At 48.9% G+C, this 22,210-nt stretch overlaps 1 protein-coding gene across 3 annotated transcripts in view; it reads left to right on the top strand.

Annotated features, from left to right (window-relative positions):
• The first annotated feature begins 4,411 nt into the window (after positions 1–4,411).
• Positions 4,412–22,210, top strand: part of LOC138826197 (cartilage acidic protein 1-like) — a 146,271-nt gene continuing 128,472 nt past the window's right edge. For all 3 annotated transcript variants that reach the window (XM_070021360.1, XM_070021359.1, XM_070021361.1), the window contains exon 1: positions 4,412–4,576. In XM_070021360.1, the coding sequence (XP_069877461.1) occupies positions 4,553–4,576 (24 nt within the window). In that variant the 5' untranslated portion in view covers positions 4,412–4,552. The remainder of the gene's footprint in view (positions 4,577–22,210) is intronic.

The following is a 22,210-nucleotide window of genomic DNA, read 5'->3' as shown; positions in this document are numbered from 1 at the left end:
CTCTCTCTCTCTCTCTCTCTCTCTCTCTCTCTCTCTCTCTCTCCAGGTCCCCTTCCCATCTTCTTTTGTGCCAATGCAACATACATTCCCCTACCCCCTACACCTCTCTAGATATCCTTCCCTTTCATTGTTGGCCTAATTCCTCCTTTCTCTTAATTTCCTCCTTTTTGTTTGCATTCCTCTTCTGTTCACTCACTCCTTTCTCCTCTTTTAGGATGGAACTGGCAAAGATGCCCAGCCCAGGTACTCTCCCTAGCATTTGCTTCCGGAAAATGTCTGCTACCAGACCCAGCTGCTAAAGGGATGTTTTTCTTCTTTAAACCAAGATCGTGAGCTCATGTCTGTCAGAAATCTGGCTAGGCTGGCAGCTGGGAATGCCAGACTGGGTGGAGCTGGAACTTGGAGCAAGACCTGCCCACCAAGGCAGGGCCAGGTTCTGGGGGGTCCTGGCAGATGGTGGTGGGACTAGATTGGGGGATGTCAAAGGAAGCTGGCATGAGGCAGTGGGCAGAGGCTGAGAAGGCACTTGATGTCAGGAATGTGGGGTAGCAGGTGGCAAAGACTCAGCCACAGGAAGGAAACTAAGCTATATCTGGACCACAGAATCCTAGACCTTGAGGAACTGGGTCATGGAGGAGAGTGCCTGGAAGAGAGAATAAGAAGAAAAGGGTAAGAATCCAGTGCAATGGCAGAGCAGGACCAAAGTCAGCAACAAGACCAATCTTAAGATTCGACTGGAAGCTTCCCTACTGCTGACCTTGAGCTGCCTGGCCATGGAGGGCATTGCTGGCTGAGCAACCCAGGCAGGGCCAAGAAGTATCTTCAGAGCTCCTCTCTCTCTCATTTCCCACCCTATAGCAAGACCCCCAGATTGCACAGCTATCCATAGCAATGTGGAAAACCCAAAGAACATTCCCCATATAGATAGACCAGGGCTGGACCCCTGCGTATAGATTCACTTGAGCAGACATCTTTAGCATCTTCTTCTTCATGTTCCTCTCAGCCCAGAGGGGCTCCCTCTTGCTATCCTGCTGCTCAGATCATTCCATAATGGTCTCACTTTCTAGCACCCCTTTTGTGGTCTGCATCCTACCTATAGTTATCTTCCCATCTGCAGCTCTTCCAACCTAACCTGATCACCAGGACAACTCCTTTCTGCACTGGCCACAGATCCTAAAAGGAGCCTGTAAACCAAATCTGTGGCCTCCTTCTGACTTTACTCCTACTTGCCTCTCCACAAAAGCCCATTCTGTATATCTGCCACTGTTGACAAAAGTGCATTGGAAACACCCTAGCCATGTGATATGCATATACTTCTGGATAAAACGGCACCACATCATGATACAGTTCAGTTTGAGAAAGGGGTTGCTTCCTCACACCCTGACAAAACATTCATTTCTTTTAGGACAGCCAAGTCTAAAATACCACGCCATAATCGCTTATCTGCAACTCCAAATCCCCAAAATTACTGGAAGTTGAAATGTTCTGTTTTGTTTGATTGTTTGCTGTACATTTGATACCAAAATACATCTGTAACCAAACCCGACTTAAATTGATGTGCAGCCACTTCATCCTCACCGTGTAAAAATGCCTGCATTTCACCACAGAAAGAGGAATGCATCTGATTTTGAGATGCTCCTCCAGCCCTCATAGAATGCTTCAACACATTTGGTGTCTCTCTGAATTCTAAAATATCCCTGACTTCAAGAGCTTCAGAATGGACATGGGCAACATTAGAGGAATTAGAAATTATAGGACCAGAACTCCCAAGTAGAGCTTGCAAGTTCCAGTGCTAGAACCAGATTGCATGCCTTGGAGAATTTCCTGGATGGAATAGCTTGGACATTTCCTACTTCTCTGACTTTCCCCAGTACCCCAGCTCTACGATACCTTTACCTGACTACTTCCAGAAAGTATAGGATTATTATAAAATTGTTTTGTGCAGAGAACCTAGTCACAATGGGCTGGCTAATGCTGATAATTACCACACTAGTTACTAACTCTTTTAGGTTAGGTGAGCTGAGGCTCCACAGCTGGGGCCGTTGCTCACAGCTTTCTAGGCAGAGAGAGAGAGGTGAAAACAAATCCAAGAAAGGTGTGCTCAGAGGCTTGGGATTGAGTGAAACTGGTTAATTACCAGTTACTTGCTATCTCCCTGAATTGCAGCTTCTGGCTAAGAAACACTCATGGATGGGACAGAACCTGACAACCTGCAACTTACTTCCACACTAAGAGGATGGCAGGGACCAAGATGCAGAGGACACACAAGGAGACAGTCTCTCGGGTACCAGGACCATGGCCACATGATGCAGAACTGGGGTATGATCCAGAAGGGTACAAAGCCAACTGCTCTCTTTACAGAGAGTGAGAGCTGAGGATCAGGTGTGCCCTGGGGGGAGAGTCTGCTTGCTCCTAGATTTAAATTCTAATAATCCAGGAGATCCGTTCTCAAACTGCCTGTCCCTACTATGTGAGTATTCAGAGACACAGATCATAACTCTCCTCAGATTCTCAAAAGATTCCAAAGAATCCGAGATCCTCCAAAGGAAAGAGATTACAAACCATTGGCCTAGATCACTGGAGAGACAGGTTGACATTGGGCAGAGCCCTAGAAGATTCGGGGTCCCTTGTGATCCTAAAATACATGCAAGGTGCATGTATAGGTGCACATGCCCGTGTGTATAAACGTGTGTGTATATTTTCCTGGGAAAAAAAGGAGTAACTTTTGCTACATTCTCAAAGGTGTCCATGACCCTCATGAGCTCACTGTCTAGCTCAAAAGCCATTAGGTTTGTTTATACCTTAGCTACTGCTTTTCAGAGGAAGACTTACAGACTTCAAAACGGAGCTCAGAGTCTGCTCCATACTGCTGCTCCATACGAGGATTACAGGCTGGGGCCAGTAGCTGGGTGGCAAAGCCTTCCTACATCTTGAGGAACTGGTCTTTACACACACACACACACACACACACACACACACACACACACACACACACACACACACACACACACACACACACAGAGGAATCATTTTTATTTTAAAAGTCAAGTGCCCAGAAGACATGCCAGGTGGTGATGATCCACAGCCCCCCCCCCCCATGCCTCATAGTAGATTCTCAGGTCTCTTCCACAGCCCTGAAACCTGCACACCTCCCTCATTCGTTCAATGAATACTCAGGGAACACCTACTGTGTACCAGTTTCTAGTCTAGGTGCAAAATAAGATACTAGTTTTCAAAAACCTAGGCCTTTTTCCTGCCCCAGGCTGTCTGGAGGGTGCTGCTGACTTTCCTTTTGTTTGTAGCCTCTTCCCACCCTCCCGCCCCCCCCTCCACACCTAGCTTTCCCCAAACCCACCCCAAACCCCCATCCAGAGAAGCAAAAGCCATTCCACTCCCTCACCCCCACCCCCTCAGTGGGCTGGGGGACCAGCAAGAGAGGGTTAACAGCCCCTGTGAGAAGAGCAGCGAGGAAAGGTGGAAGAATGCCGAAGGCCAGGGCAGGTGGACCAGCCAGGGTTGGGGGTGAGATGGAGCGGGGACGCTGTCGGCCAGGCGGTGTGGGGGGGCGTGAGGGCGTGAGTCCGTCTCCACCCGCAGCCGCCCGCCCGGGCCTCGCGGTGCGCCGGCTCCGCGGCTCCCCGCCCGCCGCCTCCTGGGGCCGTGGTGAAGCTCTGCTCCCCATACTGAGCAGTCCCCCGGCGGCGCTCGGACACGTCCCCAGGCTGGATAAGATCGACTCGGCGCTGGCACCGCAGCCTGCGCGAAATCTCGCCATCGGCGCGGCTCGGGCGGCCGCCGGGGCCGAGCCGGGCTACGCCAGATCCCTATCTGGAGGGTGGCGGGGGATGCGAGCCCGCAGCACCTCCGCTCCCGCCACCCGCTCCCTCGGCCCCGCGCGCAGGGGACTGCGGGGTCCCGGGGCTCTCCGCCCTGCCCTCCCCCGCCGCCTTCCTCCCGAGGGACGTCGGCTGCCCACCGGCTCGGGGGGGGGGGTGTGCCCGCGCCCCGCCAGGCGCCCTCTCCCGCCTCGCCAGGCCCCGCTGCTTCCTGAAGGTTACGCGGCGTCGCGGCGGAGCGCGGGGGGCGCTCGCCGGGGTCCGCGCCCGGCCGCCCCTGTCCGCGCCGCCGCCCACCCCCAGAGCCCGCCGGGCCGCGCCGCGCCGGGCCAGCTAGGCTGCCGGCTGCTGCCACCGCAATCCCGGCTCCTAAATCAGCGCGGGGAGGCGCCCCTTCCCCCACCCGGCTCCCCGGGCTCCCCGGGCCGCGATTGGCCGCACGGGCGGCCCCCAACCCTGGGCCCCGGCTCCAGCTGCCGCGCTATTGGCTGCGGGCCTCCGCCAGCCTTTACATAAGCCCGGGCGCGCTCGAGTGGAGTTGTATAAAGCGAGCGCGCGGCGTCGGGGCGGGAGGCTCGAGGCCAGCCCGGGACCGGGGCCGGGAGCTGCAAGGCGGCGGCGGCGGCGGCGGCGGCGGCGCAGGAGCCGGCGGCAGAGGCGACCGCGACCGCCCGCGCTCCGACGCCCCCAGGCGGCGGGGCTGAGACAGCCGGAGGATGCCTCCGAGCGCCCACCCCGGAGTGAGTACCGACTCCCTCCCGGAGCCCCCACCCCCTCGGGCGGAGAAAGTTTCTCCAGCCCCCGCACCCCTCCCCGTTCGCCCTCGGGGGGCAGCGGGGATTCACCGGCACCGCCAAGACGATGGTTTGGTTCCCAACTTGCCAAGAGGCGTAGGACTCGGTTGGCGCGCAGAGCCTCCCCGGCGGGCTGGGGGCAAGACGGGCGCCTGGCTGGATGTGGCGGAGAGGTGGGAGCCGAGGTGCGGGGTGACAGCCCGCAGCGGGCAGAGGAGGGGTTGACAGCGCCCGGGAGGTCAGCTGTTTGGGGAGGGGGTGCTGGGGCTTGGGAGGGAGCGGAGCAGGGGAGGAAGGCAGTTGGGGTGGGGGCGGTTCTTGGGGAGTCACACAGCCAGGCAAGCTCAGCTTGCAGTCAGGGAAGCCGGGGGCCTCTGCTTCCCAGCTGGGGAAGCGCCTTGGGGGGCTGGTTCTCCTTCTCCGGGAAGCCAGCGCTCGCCCCTGCACAGCGCTGGGTATGAGAGCTCCGGAGCCAGCTGCGCGCGGTGTAGCTGCCAGCCGCCTTTTGCTGGACCGAGGTGTGGCCAGGCTTCCAGGCTGCCAGAGACGAGCCCGCTTTGGGCATTCCGGGGAAAGGGGGCGGGGGTCTCCCTCGTCCCCGCGAAAGCACCGAGAGGTTTTGGTGGGGCTGCAGGCCGGGTTTGGGGGCATGCCCAGCAATGCAGCGCGCTTCTTTTGCGGTACAGTTGTTGGGAAACCCTGGTCAGTCCTGCTTCTGCAGAAACCAACTCAAGAACCCAAAGTCATCCCAGCCTGGATGGGAGCCTCCCTAGGGGTGGGGGTGGAGGGCTTCCTCCGGGAATGACTAATGTGTGTCGTCGCCGCCGCCGGTGGGTTCACCCACTGTGGCATCTGTGCGCTTCAGGAGGTGCTTCAATTCTCCAGGCAGGATACATTCTTGAGTCCAACTTGAAGTACCTTCTGGGATGGGTGCAGGACTTCCCAAGCGAAGCCAGATGGGAAAGAAAGCAAGAGGATTCTGGTAGCGGGTAGCTCTGTGGTGCTGTCTTTCATGGAGAGAACTCATATGGGAAGAGTAAGAGGTATCATGGGAGATTTGGGATCCTGATAACTTGGGGGCAGGCAACACCCAAGACTGAATTAAATTCAGACAGTGCCACAAGACCTTGGAGCCAAGAACGGGAACATGGCGGTCGTTCCAGTATGGTTCTTAAGGAAGCCTTTTCTCCTTCTGATGTGGTTAAGAACATTCTTCTGGTAGCAGGTTCTAAAGTCAGACTAAGCAGCCATGAAGAGAGACTGGAATCTTGGTGCTGGTCAACAGGACCACAATTAGAACATTCTAGATTCTAGTTGGTGCTAGTGGACTCTGGAGAAGGTTGAAAGGCGTGTGACAGTCGTCTGCTCTGCAGATCTAGATTGAGGCTGTGTCCTTTGCCACATCCCATCCCTGTTCTAGAGCCCCATTCCTCTGTCTAGAGCCCTGTTATGGGATCTATCAATTCAAACTGCTCTCCATCCTCTCTCTGTGTCTGCCTGCAGTCAACATTTTTCTGCTGCATCTCCCAAGACCTTCTTTCCACTGGGAATTGTGTGCCGTGAAATACCTGCTTGTTGCTCTTTCTTCCCTTTTTTCCATCTGGGCTGCACCTGGTGTTCTGAACCCTGATGTTTATTTCTTGGCACCTGGATGTTTGGTAAAGGCATCCTGTGGTGCACAGGGGTGTCCCTGGGAATATATGGACCAACGGCCTGCTCAATTCTAGGGAGTGAAACATAGACTCTTCCAGAGAGAATGGGCCACCAACCAGGAAAGTCCTTTGTGTTAAACAGCTTGTGACAGACTTTGGTTCTCAAGCTTCCTAGCCGCCTACAAAGTTGGTGGAAGCTTAGAGGTGGAGCAAACTCCTTGGTGTCCAGTAGGGGGCACCAAAAGCACCTATCTCAGGACTACTGACTTTCTCCCTTCTTGCCCTTCACTAGCCATCCTAACTTAATGCTTGAAGGGAGCTCAGGCCATAGACCCCGGATATCACAGGTGACTGGAGCCCTTCTGCTACACACTTTCTGGACTTTAGGTAGTCCTGTGACCTCAAGTGCAATGGAGCTGGTGAGCTGTACATTCCAAGCAGAGGGAGCTGCTTGCTCTTTGAGATAATTCCTTTGGATTTAGAGCCAGTGTGTTACTCGAACTCACAAAGGGCTCATAGAACCCGAAAATGCCAGAGCTAGAAGAAAGGAGTCTTGAGGAACACTTAATCTATCCTCTTCCCAAACCTTGTATTTTGCATATATAACTTCATTTCCAGATGATAAAGACTGAAGTCCAGTAAAAGAACTACCTTGCTCAGATCACATGGCTATCTGGTAGGAGAGATGGAACTGGGTCTGAGAATTCTCAGTCCTCTCTTTGGAGCTCTTTCCACTCCAGTGACCTGCTTCTTCTGTACTGTGAAGATGGACATATGTTCTTTACGCAGTAGGCACTGGTAATTACTGACTGATCAGACTTCAATTAATAACTTCGGTAAATTTGAAGAAATTTTCACTCTGCAGAGTGAGGAGGTAAAGAGCAGATAAATTCTCATAATGTACATACACAGATCATGGAAAGTCCTCATTAGTCTTTCATCCACTATCCTTTCTCATTGTACAAGTTCTTTAAGCAAAAGTCATTCACTTCAGGATTCTGTCTGTGCCTTGGGATCAGAAGTGCCCAGGCCTTCACTGGGTGGTCTTAAATCTCAGACTCATAGCTCTTCCTTTCCTCTACTGAGTGTCCTGTGGTCACACCCCAGCTGGTGGGAACCTCTCAAACTCAGATCCTGGATGAATTGGAGAGTTTCCAGAGTATTTGCCAATTTCTCCCATGCTTGCTGCTGCTCCCAGCTCAAGGTCAGAGTGCTAAGATGTTCTATTTTTGCAAAATTCTCCTGTTCAGGTTTCTTGGGTGACCTGGAGGATACTCCCATTTCCACAGCCTGCCCTTTTGTTCTGCAAACCTGGCAGCTGACATCTCAGCAAGGCCCCGGGAGGGAAGATTGTGACTGACCTGTGGCTGCCCCTTTGTTCCCCTCTCCCACCTAGCTTCTTTTCATGGTGTTTGGCTTTTCTCAGGTTCCTCTTGGAGGCTCCGCTGACAAGGCAGCCTATGCCCTCTGAGGAATCCCCTATTGCCAAAGCCTCTTCTCTCCCTGAGGCTCACCTAAGGTGTGCTTGTTGCCAGGCAAGCTGCTTAAGGTTGCTCTTCTCACTGGCTCATAGAAAAGATTGGTCTTCATCTTTGGAAAGGAAGGAGGTAAGGATCATGTGCACCGCCAGAGAGCAATAACCCCTTTCTTTACATAGGGTTCCAAGAGTTATGGTTGAGATCTCACCATCCTCCTGATTTAGCTGGAGAAACAGCCATGCATTCTCAAGCCGTGGTTTGATTCTGGATTCAGACCAGAGGAGCATAACTATTGATAATATAAGTAGAGCACAAGCTTTGGGTGATTGTTTTTAGAAGTTGCCCCTATCATGAGCCCTGCTATATTGTTGACCCTTCCCTACTCTCACTGAGTTGCTAAAGACAGAAGCTTAGAATGTAGCACCTTGACTTTCCAGCTTAGGGACGCCTAAGACAAACCACTTGATCCATGAGTTCCTCTGTTTCCCTTTCTGCTAAGTGGTCAAGTTGGCAATCTCATAAGGGGTATTGGAGAATAAAGAGGAGGGAGGCCATCTTCAGTATGCCTTTGTTCTTGATAAGCTATAGAGAGGTATTCAGTTGGAAGGGCATATTATTGCTGGCTCATAAGAAGCCACATAGGGTCTTGCTTCCTTGGAAGCAAGGACAAGTGTTCCAGGTCTTGGCATCCGTCTCTGCTCACAGCCCCCTCTGGGCTGATGGACAAGGGCTTCTTGGCAGAATTTCCTCTTTGCCTGGTTTCCTCCCTCATCTCAGAGTTTTCACTTTGGGGTTCTGACATACTTGGGGGAAAGGAATTTTACAGGTCCCACGATAATTCTGAATGTGATGGAGGGCCCTGAGCTATTGATTCCTAAGGAAGGATCTTTCTGCTGGGAGAAGCCTTCCTCAGAGCCCAGTGATTTAAGAGTGCTGACAAATCCGTGCTCACCAAGCCTCCTGCAGGCTGCAGATAGGCTTCTAGGCCAGTCCGGACTGTGCTAGGGATTTCCAGAGAGCCTGGCTGGTTGCTTAGGGGACATAAACCTGTGAACTCTCCTTAGGAAAAAAGTATGAAGTCAGTTCGTACATTATCACACCAAATACACCCAGAACCACTGAGGGCATTTAAGGAATGAGAATGACTGAGAAACTGGGTTTGAAGAACATCCAGAAAGGTGTAAAGGAATTAGGGGAAAGGAGGGAACAAGACGGTCTTTTTCCATGATCTTGAAGTTCTTGGGCAGTGACTAAAGAGGTTATTTAATCACTATCCCCGTCATATAACAACATATAGAAACAATTTTAATGGGGCTGGGAAGGTGGCTCAGGTGGTAGAGCGCTAGCCTTGAGCTGAAGAGCTGAGGGATGGTGCCCAGGCCCAGAGTTCAGGCCCCACAACCAGACCCCCCCAAAAACAAACAAACAAACAAAAGAAACAATTTCAATGCCACAATTGGAGCAAGAACCCAGTGGGGGAAAACCAAAGATGTGGCTAAACATGCTACCCTACACAGAGAAGCCCTTACTACAAAGCATTATCATGATGGCCATGCCCATGGCCCAGCTATCCAGCAGGCAGATCGGAGGACTATCGTCCAAAACTTGACTGGGCAAAAGTTTGAATCTTTATCTGAAAAACAAACTAAGGACTGGTTTAAGGGATAGAACATTTGCCTAGTGAGCACAAGACCCTGAATCCAATCCCACTAAGAAAGATAGGTAGATATAGATAGATAGATAGATAGATAGATAGATAGATAGATAGATAGATAGATAGATAGATAGATAAATAGATATCTGACCTCAAATGTCAATGGTGCCAAGATTGAGAACTCCTGGACCAGGGTATCTCAGTGGAATCATTGCACATTACACATGGCACACAGAGATCCAGGGACAAGGGACCAGCCAGGGTCACATAATAAATGGGCAGGCCTGACCTAGATCTCAGATCTGTTCTCCTGAGACTGACTTACCCAAACTTTTCCCCAAAGTTGTTATGAAGAATTAATTTGAGCTGTGAAAACACTTATAAAATTATAAGGATATTCTTATTAATATTGCTATTATTATGAACTGGGAGTTTGGAAAGTTCTATTTGTGGCTCTATCACTCACTGACTCATTGTATAATGTTGAACGTCTGTGTGTGTATGTGTGTGTCTCTGTGTCTGTGTCTGAGACTATGTCTATGTCTGCGTGCTGGGGCAGAAGGGGGGCGGTCTTAGCAAAAGGTAAATATATTGTAATCCTTATCTCTAGAGAAAAGTCCAAAGATCTGCCCTTCAAAAATGCTAGACACCTTAAAAAAAAAAAAGAAAGAAAGAAAAGAAAGAAATTTTCCTTGAAAGACATCATGTGGGCTTTGTAAGAAGCAAAATGCTTACTTCTTGGAAAAATTCCAGTCCCCTGGCCCTGTGAATTGGTTCCAACCCAGGAAATCTGATCAACATCCGGAGGAGAAACTGATAGCTCCACAAATGACAAGTGACTGGATTTGTCTCTACTCTCTCCAAGAAGAAGAGACCTCCTCGACTTCCCTGCCACCCTTTCCTACTCACTGTCCCTCCCAGCACTGGGAAGTTCAGCTGGGAACTTCAGGGAGGAATGGGAAGGCGGGGCGTTAATTAGTAAAACCTTGTTTACTTAACAGACATATTCTTAAAGATCTCTTCCAAGGGACATTTTGACATATTACTTTAATTAGCCACAGAAGAATCGAGAGTGCAGAGAGTGTAAAATGACCCGAGCGGTTGTTTCCAGTTACTCTTATCTTTGTTTGCACCTGACAAGTACCCTGACAAGGTCACGGTATCACTGCTGAGCTCAGGCAGTGTCCTGGTGACCACAGGAGGGCCTGCAGGGGCCTCTTCTCTTACACCAGCCTCTACCTACCCAAAGAACAGCTACCTCTGTGGACATTTCTGCCTTAGCAATTCTGGAACCGCCTCTAAAGTATCTGTCTTAAAGGGATCATCAAGCCCTGCAAACCTCAGTGAGGGGAACAGGCCAGGGAGCCTGAACTTTCCTCCTGGGCAAAGGGGCTGCGTGCAGGACTGGGAAGGGAAGAACAGTTGGATAGCCTCAGTTATTGTTTTATGTATAAAGCTGAACCCTGGCCTTGTCCTCTTCCTGGAGGAAGCATCTCCAGAGTTTCCCTATCCTTCCCACGTGGGGGTCACTGCTTAGATCCCTGTCTCAAAGGCTGTGTGGGCAGGCCCTGAGACAGGCCCCTGGGTCTATAGTGTTCAGTCTCTATAATCAAAGGAGCTAGGCTGTAAACACGTTTGAGTCACCACAGGCTCATTCTCTGTGTAAAGGCGGTTTGGCTTTTACCTGGGTCTCTAAAGACAGTCTCTGTTAAATATCAGAACTGTGTACCTCTCATCTAAGAAGCTATACAACTCCAAAGAGGCCTTTGCAGGTAGGAACAAAAAGAGTTCCTAGGAAGAAAAGAGGTGGTGGGTCTGGTGGCTTATCTCTGTAATCCTAGCTACTCAGCAGGCTAAGATGGGTGGATCACAGTTCAAAGCCAGTCTGGGCAAGAAAGTCTAGGAGATTCTTAGTTCCAATGAATGAGCAAAAATCAAGAGATGGAGGCATGGCTCAAGTGGTAAAGTGCCTGACTTGAGCAAAGAAAGCTTAGGGACAGACCAAGGCCCTGAGTTCAAATCCCAGTACCAACATATACACATATACACACTCTCCAAAAAGGAAAGAAACACCACCGCATCATTTCTCAGCTATAGATTCAGCACCTAGCTTAGCACTTGGTGTGGGATTCCTCATAGAATCCATTAGAAATGAATCAGGGAATGGTGAAGGAAAGCAGGTGATTGCTCTGGAACAGAGGTAGCCTTTGGGATTAATGTGAATCTCCAAGCTCAGTCATTGAGGCCTCCTGCTCCTCTTCTAGCTCCTTCCCGGAGCTGGCATATGGCACAGGGGCCACATAAACTTCCAGGGTTCCACTGAGCAGCCATGGCGGTCCTCTCTGAGCTTCCGGCAAGGCTGGGCTTCTCTGCCTTTCCAGGATCCTCAGCTGCTTTCCACTCCCCCTGGGGCAGCTGCAGTGAAGCTTTGCCTGTAGAATAGGTGGGAATTTGGATTTCTACTGAGGACGAAGTCGGGAGTGAATCATTGCTTCACAAAAACCTTCCCAGGAGGATGCTTTTAAATAGCAAGGGCTGCTAATGCGTTTTAAATGATTTTGGAAAAAAACTGACCCTTAGACTCTTAGGCCTGGAAAAGAACTTTGGAGGTCATCCAGTGGCCCGCCCTTCCCCTGCTCCACACCGTTCAACCGTCCTCTGGAACATTCTCCATCGCCATTCAGAAATCCAGCCTGCCCATTACCCTGTACACCGAGGCCCCCAAAGCTACACTGCCCTTTCAGAAATGTAAGTCTGATCATGTCTCTACCTGACTTCAAATCGTCCCCATGCTGTGACTCCAGGCTCCTTGCCTGGCATCGCAGTTTGTCCACACCCCAACTGCAGCCTCCACCCTTCTCCCCGAATTCCTCTACCTCCCCCCATTCCATCCCACCCACACCGTGTTCCAGACAAGCATTCACAGCATGCACACGCTGTCTGGCATGCCTACCTTTGATCCATGAGCCTCTGCCACCTCGAATCCCAATTCAGCTGCTCCAGAGAGCCTTTCCCACCTGCCCTTCCCACCCACCTCACAGGCTAATCTCTCCCTCCTATGGGCTAATCCTTCCCTCCTATGGGCTACATCCGGGATTTCTACCTGTGGCTACTCTGAACCTAGCCTGCTGTATGCACTATGAGGAATGTCAGCTCCCTGAGATCAAGGGCTAACCTGTCCTGTAGGCATCTTCTACTTGCATGAAGAATGAGTGTGTGTAGCAGCAAAGTGTATTGAGGGAGGGCTACTGCATTTGGAAAGCAGTGTTTAAGGAGTCAGCTCCACTGGGGACCCAAGCAAGATACATTAGTAACAGAAGCAAGCCTATTCCTCTGTCTTACAGCCCAGAACAGTTGACAGCTATTCCTGGCTCCACCTCCTGAGTTGTATTCATGCATTCATTCAGACAATAAACATCCAGTACTAGTAGTAACGGTGTGATTCTTGTTACCATTTCCTGCTGTACCCTGGTGTTCTGTACAGTGAGATCTCTCTGCCAGGGGCTAAGCTCAGAAGTCAGCCCAGGTTAATCTCAATTCGTTCTCACAGCAGCCCAGCCAGCCCTCCTTCCCATTTGACAGAACAGGAAAGCTGAGAGCTGAGAATGCTTAAGGTCTTACGATGCCCTGTGCATGTGACTGAGAAGGGCCATGCATTCTCTCTCTCTCTCTCTCTCTCTCTCTCTCTCTCTCTCTCTCTCTCTCTCTCTCTCTCTCTCTCTCTCTCTCTCTCTCTCGCTCACTCTCTCTCTCTCTCTGAAATGCCATTGCAAGTTGGGTACTAGTGACTCATGTCTATTAATCCTAGCTACTCAGGAGGCTTGAGACCTGAAGAATCATGGTTCCAATCCAGCTTGGGCAGAAAAATTAATGAGAGTCTGTCTCCAATTAGCTAGCAAAAGCTGGGCTGAGGCATGGCTCAAGTGGTAGAACACTAGTCATAAGTAAGCAAGTTGAGCAAGAGCACAAGGTCCTAGTACTGGCAAAAAGAAAAAGAAAAAGGAACACCATTTCATTAGCCCTTTTCATTAGCTTTCTTTCTTTTCTGGGCTTCCTTCTTTTTCTTCTTCGGATAAAGCCCAAGTCTCCATTTTTGTGCAGCCTCAGGCACATCTCCAGGTGAAGGAAGCCACAGATTTCATATTTCCTTGGTATTGAGGAAGATGGAAGATGCGTAGGGGTGGGGTGGGGTGGGGTACAGAGATCTAGAGTTCTTCCAGGCTGGCAGTGTGGAGGATCTGGTGGAAAAAGAACTGGGACCTTGGGATGCGTGTTCCATAGGGCAAGGCTTTTTCTTATTCTCAGTGTTTCTCTAGTACCTAGCACAGTACTGGCTCTGTATACCTAGTGCTCTGACATGGAGCAGGTACATAAGCAAGCCTAATGACTGAGTGAATAGCAGCTTCAGCCTTTTCTCTCACTGGGGTCACAATATTCACCTCCCCAACTGTCCAAATGTCCTTTCTGATTCCAGCCCAGACCTCTCATGCCCTCCCATATATCTCCTGCACCCTGTGTATGACTACTACATTCTCTCCCCCCCCACACACACACCCTTGGTGGTACTGGAGTTTAAACTCAGAATCTCATGTTTCCTGGGCCTGTAGTTCTACAGTAGTCATGGCTCTGGCCCTGTTGTTCAGTGGTTATTTTTGAGATAAGTGTCCTGCTTCTGGTCCTGGCATGTGCCTAAGCTGTGATCCACTTCCTTTCAGTTTCCTGTCATTGCTGGGATCACAGGCATGCACTAACATGTCCAACTTCCCACTGGTAAGATGGAAGTCTTAGCCAGGTACTGGTGGCTCACGTCTGTAATCCTAGCTACTCAGGAGGCTGAGATCTGAGGATCGCAGTTCAAACCCAGCCCAGGCAGGAAGGTCCATTAGTCTTATCTCCAGTTAACCACCAGAAAACCAGAAGTGGCACTGTGGCTCAAGTGGTTGGTAGAGTGCTTACCTTGAGCTGAAGAGCTCAGGAATAGCACCCAGGGCCAGAGTTCAAGCCCCTTGACCGACCAAAAAATAAAAATAAAAAGATGGAAGTCTCGTGGACTCTTTTTTTCCAAAGCTGTTCTGGAATCATGGTTCTCTTAATCACAGCCTCCCATGGGGAGGAACAGGTGCATGCCATGGTGCCTAGTTGTGGGTTAAGGAGTGAAAAAAAAATTACTTGTCCTGGCTGGTCTTGAACTGCAATCTTCCCAATCTCAGCTTCCCAAATAGCTAGAATTATAGGCACGAACCACCAGCTCATACCTTTATTCTTCCTTTCTTTTTGTCTCCTTCCTTAATGCCTGCCTGTCTGCCTGCCTGCTTGCCTGCTTACCTTCCTTCTTTCCTTCCTCTCTCTTCAGTGCCAGGGATTGAACTTGGGGCCTTAGGCATCTTAGGCAAGTACACTATCACAGCTAACCTTACCATATTCTTTTAACCACACCATGAATCTTTGGTTCATGTCCCTCAGGAGCCTCCATTCTCTCCCAGCCTCCTGGGCTGCATCTTTCCCCCATTATTTGGCCTTTCGATCATGTGTGTGCTGTCTCCTCATCCCAGAGCACAGTCTCCATTTGCCCCTCGGATCAGTTCACCACTGCCTCTGTTCTGGGCCTTCCCCAGCTTCCCCAGGCTACAGTGTTCCATCTCGGCATAAGACAAGTTTTGTGTAACAAGAGAGATTAGTATAGTGTCTAAGAACATACATTCTGGAACTCATTTGCTTAAACAGAAATCCCAAGTCCTAGCTATGTAATCTTGGGTAAGTTACTTAGCCTCTTTGTGCCTTCACTTCCTTATCTTTAAAATGAGGACAGTGGTAGTAGCTATGCCACGGTGTTCCTGTCAGGATTAAATGAGTCATGCACATGAAGGCTGAGAGTAGTGCTGGCCACGGGCAGGCAGGTGGGTGGTGTTACTCGTGTTACTCTCTGTTTTTACTGCATGAGTGGATTTGGCTATGAACTTGACTGAAGAACCACATGGTCAGTTCTGAGGCCTGGAAAGGGAGCTCTGACAGCCACATGGAAGCAGGCGAGATGAGAATAGAGGGGAGGAGTTAGCAAGCTCAGGTGTGCAGATCCCCAGCTACCGGGATGGGGAACCGATTCCACTCTCCCTCTCCCAGTGGTTTTAAAGAATGCGGAAGCACGATACCAGGTTTCCAGCCATGTGGAGTTTGAATGCCAGTGACACTGGCATTCACTTTCCTACCTTGATTTGGCAGGTGGTAGACAGGGCTCAATCAGCTGGAGATGAAATGTACTTAGGACACTGATGCGAATGTTTGGCAGGCGTGGGTGTGGGGTGCATCAGGCTTGCTGGGTGTACTACTCCCTGTGGCTGGGATGCAGGCCAGGTGAGTGACCTCTGCAGGGATCAGGTACAGAGAGGGTGCACCGGGTCCAGCTCTTTCAAAATGGCCAGCAGGTTGCTCTGGGCCATGAGTTCTCAGTAAGCATAGCTTACTGATTCATAGCGGGATCATTCTTTGTTCTGGGGTCTGTCTCGGGGCATTGTAGGGCATTCAACAGCATCTCCAATTTCTATGCACTGAGTGCCAGGAGCACCATCTTCCCTAGTTTGACTATCAAAACCCTCCTAGAGGGTCTGTAGAGAACCACAGTATGGCTGCTCCTTCCTAACTTGGGACCTTTGTCCACTCTGCATTGCTTTTCCTTCCTCTTCCTCCTCTCCTTGTCCAGCCAACTTCTTAGCATTCTTCAAAGCCTAGCCACAGAACATTCCTTCTGCAAAGACCTCCTAGTTTCCCCACGATATCATTTAGATCTCTCTGTGACTCCTCCTCCACAGAAGCTCTTACTCTGTCCTGCAAAGGCTGAATAACTTTCTCCCCATGACCTCAGCACCTAAGACAAGGACAGGTTTGTGTCTGGTCAGCAGGAAGTGTGGCAGAGGGTGACTGAGCTGGGACAGCTTCGGTCAGCTTTTCTCCAGTGTTACTGGCCTTCCAGGAGGTCTTTGGTGGATCTGGTGGTCCAGCCTACACGGGGTAGAGTGTTCCTGCCACTGCTGATCTCCCTTGTGTCTCAGCTCTCTGACACATGTCTGAAAGGGTCTGCGTTCTTTGCTTGTTCCCAACATTTGGCCTCTCACTTTCGTGAGAGTGTAGGGTATGTCCTTGCTCTTTTGGTAATTGCAGAAGAACTGCTTGCCCTGGAAATTGTCCTGGAAGCCTCTTCTGCAGCTGCCTGACCCCATGGCAGAGAAACCAGGTTGCTTGGTTACCAGTTTTCAGACTCAATTTCAGGAAAGTCCTGAGGACACAGAAAACTGAGTTTGGTGGCACATGACCAAGAGCCAATGCTTGAAGGAAGAATTTCTGTTCCCTCCCAATGAGGGAGGACAGGGGCACCGAGGCTGCCTCTCTGGACCCCTGGCAGGCCTTCCTTGGGGCTCACTTGACCCTTGATCACCTGGGGCCAAATGATAAGACCTGTTACAGATGGGGACATCCAAGATCAGGAAGGTGGGAAGACATACCTAAGGTCACACTAGCATCTTTGCAGTGGACTTCAGATCCACATCCAGGTCGCTGACTCCAAGCTTTGGGCGCCTTCTCTTTTACACATCTTGCTGAGGATTGTTCAAAAAGTTCGCTTATGGAGCATTTTAAAGCAATTATTATTGCGAAGCAATTCTCACAACCTGCAACACAAGGCCCATGTCTCTGGCCCTTATGAGGGTCCTTCTTCTTTCCCCACAGCTGCCTTGCAGATCCCTTGGTGAGCCAGCTTTAATTCTGACCCCACACCCCTCGGCCTTACCTCCTCTGGGCTGCTCAGAGCTGGAGGCCCTGCCATGGCTGCTCTGCTGCCTCTGGGAAGAGCTCCTCTGTGAGGCAAGGACCAGGTTTCGTTCATCTTTGAGTTCCTGGAACTCACTGCATCTCTAGCAAACAGTACATGGACTACTTCCTGCTGTGTACTACAGTACTAGTAGTATTCATACCCGTAAATGCTATGTACTCTGTAGTTCTCTGTGTACTACTCCAGAGCTACTCTGTCCATGAGTACCACCACTCCGTATTCCTTTTTTTCCCCCCAGTACTGGGACTTGAATTCAGGGCTTGCTCACAGCTGATGCTCTACCACTTGAATCTCACCTCTTACTTCCAGCTTCTTGCTAGTTAATTGGAGAGAAGAGCCTCTCAGACTTGTCTGCCTGGGCTGGCTTTGAATTGTGATACTCAGCTCTCAGCCTCCTGAGTAGCTAGGATTATAGATGTAAGACACTGGCTCCTGATACCACTCAGTCTTCTAATACATAGTAGGTGGTTGATATGCAAACATTCAAGAAAACAAAAATAGTCCCTTTAGCCCACCTTTCTATTCTATTTTTAACTTTTCTACCTGTTTTCCCGAAGGAGTCATATGTTCACAGTTGTGTGACAGGAAACGCCCCAAGCAAGCCATAGCAAACGCAAGGTCCGCGAGGTCACTGTGGGCTCCCGCTGTCTTCTGCTCCCAGCAGTATCCACCTGCTCTGCTCACATCCTTAAACCTCATATCCCCTGCCTCTCTTGACACTCTCTAGCTAAATAGATTTTCTTCATAGACTTCAACAAGCCCATGATGAATTTTGTTAGCAGAAACATCTTTCACATCAAATCAGATTGCAGTATGTACTCCCACTGGGGGACCACAAGTCTGGGGCAGTGGTTTTCATCCTAGACTGTCCATTAGCATCATACAGCCAGTTTCTAAAAAGATACAGCACCCAGAGCTGGGTGCCAGGGGCTCATGTCTGTGGTGCTATCTGCTCAGGATGCTGAGATCTGAGGATTAAAGCCATCCCAAGCAGAAAAGTCCATGAGACTCTTATCTCCAATAAAGTAACAAAAAGCCTGAAGTGGAGGTATGGCTCAAGTGGTAGAGCACCAGCCTTGAGTGAAACAGCTAAGGGATAATGTCCAGGTCCTGAGTTCAAGCCCCAGTACACACATATACACATACACACACGTGCGCGCGCGTGCGCGCGCACACACACACACACACACACACACACACACACACAAATACAGCATCCAGACACCATCCTAGACCAATGGAATCTCATCTCTACCCAAGGATCCAGCAGCAGCAAATGCCCCAGGGCTCCCAGGTGAGTCTTATGGTCAGTGGGAGGCAGGAGCCATTGGTCTGAAAGTTAGAAGTATGGTCTATAGCTTAGCAGACTGGGCATCACTTGACAGTGTGTTAGCTGTACAAGCCACCTAAATCCAAATCTGCATCTCAAGTGATTGTCAAGCAAGCATTGTTTTAGAAAAGAACAGTCCTTAGACACCTATGACAAGTTGCAAGCCGTTTCTGCTGATTCATATAATCATTTGAATACCTTTTTTCCTTCCTTCCTTTAACAAATATTAATAGAGTACCTCCTACAATGGTCCCTGGGAAAGCAATGGCATGCATCTCTCTCTTGGTCTGCAAATGACTGTCCATGACCCATTTTCTCTGGGCTCTGCTCTTTGATGGTCTCTCCTCTTGTCTCTTTGACCTGACCCCTCTAGTTCCAACCCTCGCCCTCTTTCTCCTCTTTGCAAAAAATTAGAGTCATTCCCTAGCACTTGAGCAGAACATAACATGGAGTATATACTTGGAGAATATAAAGATGAATGGAGCCTGGGCAGCCCTGCAGATCATATGGTCCTGTGTTTGATTTAAAAACTCTTAGATCTTTAGGCAGAGAAGATTCTTGAACCAATCTTGTACTTTCACTGTAATAGCCTGGTTTCCTGACTCAGGGAGCTATGGTATAGAACCTTGCTGTTCAGTGTGTGGTTTATGGAGCTGGTTAGAAATATAGAAAGTTGGGCCTGTATGGCAAAGTTACTGAATCAGAATCTGCATTTTAACAAGACCACCAGGTGATTCATGGGCACATTAATGTTTGAGACGCATGAAGCGCTCGTATAGAACAGCATTTCTCAAATTTTGCAACTAATTAGAATCATGTGGGAACTTTAAAAAATATAATGCCTAAGACTGTATCCTAGGCCAATTAAGTCAGAATATTTAATGAGATAGACCTACGCACTAATTCTTCTTTAAGGGTACAACTCAGTGATGTGAAGTACACTCACATGACTGCAGCCATCACCACCAGACATCTCCAGAACTTTTTCATCTCCCCATTCCTCCTTTCCCCACCACCTAGAAGCCATATTCTTTACTTTGACCCATGACTTCTCCATGTATCTCATCTAAGCAAAATTAAACAATATCTGTCCCATGTTTACTTACTTCACCCAGCAAAATGGCTTTGGGATTCATCCACATAATAGCCAGTGTCAGAGTTTCCTTCCTTTTTGAGGATGAATAATATTCCATTGCATTTGTGTACTACATTTTGTTTATCCATTCATCCATTTATTGACTCAGGTTGTTTCCACCTTTTAACATCATGAATAATGTTGATATAAACACTGGTTTGCAAATGCAAACCATTTTTTGGAGGAGAGTACAGAAGTAGAATTGATAGATGATACAATAATCCTATTTTTTTCTTTCTTTCTTTCTTTTTGTTTTAGTGACACTGGCAACTGAACTTAGGGCCTTAAGCTTAGGCAGGTGGTAGAGTGCTTGAGCCATACCTCCAGCTCCATATTTTCAAACTTTTTTTGTCAGTTGTGCGGTTTGAACTGGGTGCTGTCCTTCAGCTCTTCAGCTCAAGGCGAGCGCTCTACCACTTGAGCCACAGAGCCACTTCCGGTTTTCTGGTAGTTAATTGGAGGTAAGAATCTCACAGACTTTCTTGCCCAAGCTGGCTTTGAACCATGATCCTCAGGTCTTAGCCTTCTTAGTAGCTAGGATTACAGGGGTGAGCCACTGGCACCCGGTCATATTTCAAACTTTTGAAGAACTGTGGCTGTACCACTTTACGTGCCTACCAGCAATGCACACAAATTCCAATATTTTTATTTTCTTGGTAATTGTAACCATCTTCAAAGATGTGAAATGATAAATAAATAAGGGTTATTTTAATTTATTACATGATTTCTGATGTTTTCTTTTCCTGTTGGACATCTTTGGAGAAATGTGTATTTCAAGGCCTTACCCACATTTTGAGTCGGGTGGTTTCATTATTTTTGTTGTTTTGTTGTAGAAGTTTTTTACTGTTACAGTCTGGATATTAATACCTTATCAGATGTATGATTTGCAAATGTTTTTCTCCCTTTCTGTGGGTTACCTTTTCATTCCTTAGATAGTGTCCTTTGGTGCACAAAAGTCTTTAATTTTGGTATATGTAGCTCATTTCATCCAGTTTTTCTTTTGTTACTTGTGCTTTTGATGTCTTATCCAAGAGATCATTGTCAGGCATGAGAATTTTTTATAGCTTCCCAAATGATTTCAATGTGCAGTTGAGATTGAGCAATGTTTCTCCAATTTTAATGTACATTCAGATCACCTGACATCATGTCAAAAATGCATATTCTTAGTTATGAGGCCTCAGGTGGAGCCTAGATTCTGCATTTCTAACAGAGTCCCAAATGGCATGGATGCTGTTGGTTCTGTGGTCCACTGCCGAGTAGCCAACAATGGCCTCCTTCTGAGCTCTGAGAGGAGTTGGTAGAGATTTATAAGGTACACTTTCTCACCATCATAGTTCCTGATCCACCATCAAGCCAAACTACTGCTTACAAGCTAACTTTTACCTGATCCTAAGCAGCCCCAGTGGTGAGTGCATGGAGTATCTTTGGCCTGGTCGGGGAATGAAGAACACATTTTTCCTGCCCCATCCCCCAGCCTCCTGGGAGATCCATCCACTAGTTTACCCACACTAATAATGACTGGTTTCTTTCCAACCCTGGCCCTTTTGAAGACCTCACTAGAAAACTATTTTGCTCAAAATACGTTAAAATACACTCAGCAGAAATCTATGCAGGGTGAAGTTTGTAGAAGAAGTTGGTAAGGTCAGAAGAGAGACTGCTGGAAGTCTTCTCAACAAATGCTTTAATCCATCATAGCATTTTAGAGCCTGAAATTCAAGAGCCTTACTGATCTCCTCACAAACTTTTTTTGGAGTAGAGAGTTGGGACCCAAAGAGATAGTAACTTGTCAAGATCACTAAGTAAATTAGAAGTACACAATTTCCTTTTCATCTTGCTCTAAGTTATTTATCTGGAAATGGATCGCCTAGAATGTCTCTTCACATAGCTCCTTTAATTCAAAGTTCTGCTTTTCAGAGAAAAGACAAACATCAAGAGGGTAGATCATAGTTCTTGCCTCTCATGGTGTTAGAAAAATTTTTTCTACCAGTTAGGCTCCGATTTCCCTAATAGGACCTGGTCCCTGGTAGAAAGAGATCCAAATTGCAGGTATGAGTTCTAAAAGGAAATAACTAGCTTCTAGAAGGCATACACAAGCCCGTTTTCTCTTTCAGGACCCTGGCAGGTGTTATAAGCCAATTGCTCTTTTTAGCCACTACTAATCAATAGGATTTGGCGCTCAAGTTGGAGTTCATTGTTGTCCTTTCAATAGGGGTCACACCTTAAAAAGAGTCTAGTGACCTTCGGATCCATGCTACATTTCAGCATGTCTACACTGGCTATTAAATCTTCTTTCTCTTCTCCCGTGCCCCTAGCTGTTCATTAAACCAATTATGAGTTTCTTTTATCCAATCAAACTTCCTGCCAAGTCAGAACTGTGGTAGGGATGCATTTGGCTTTAGTGATTAGACAGCCTGGGAGAGGCCGATGTCTCATTCAGATGTAGGTAGGTGTAATTTGGGATGACCTCACTCTGCCAGGATGCATCCTCTGATCATGCTACCAGAACCTC

The sequence above is a fragment of the Dipodomys merriami genome, unplaced genomic scaffold (assembly GCF_024711535.1).
Source record: "Dipodomys merriami isolate MVZ:Mamm:240054 unplaced genomic scaffold, mDipMer1.0.p SCAF_14, whole genome shotgun sequence".
Classification (NCBI taxonomy): Eukaryota; Metazoa; Chordata; class Mammalia; order Rodentia; family Heteromyidae; genus Dipodomys; species Dipodomys merriami.
This window is presented reverse-complemented; position numbering and strand designations above follow the sequence as displayed.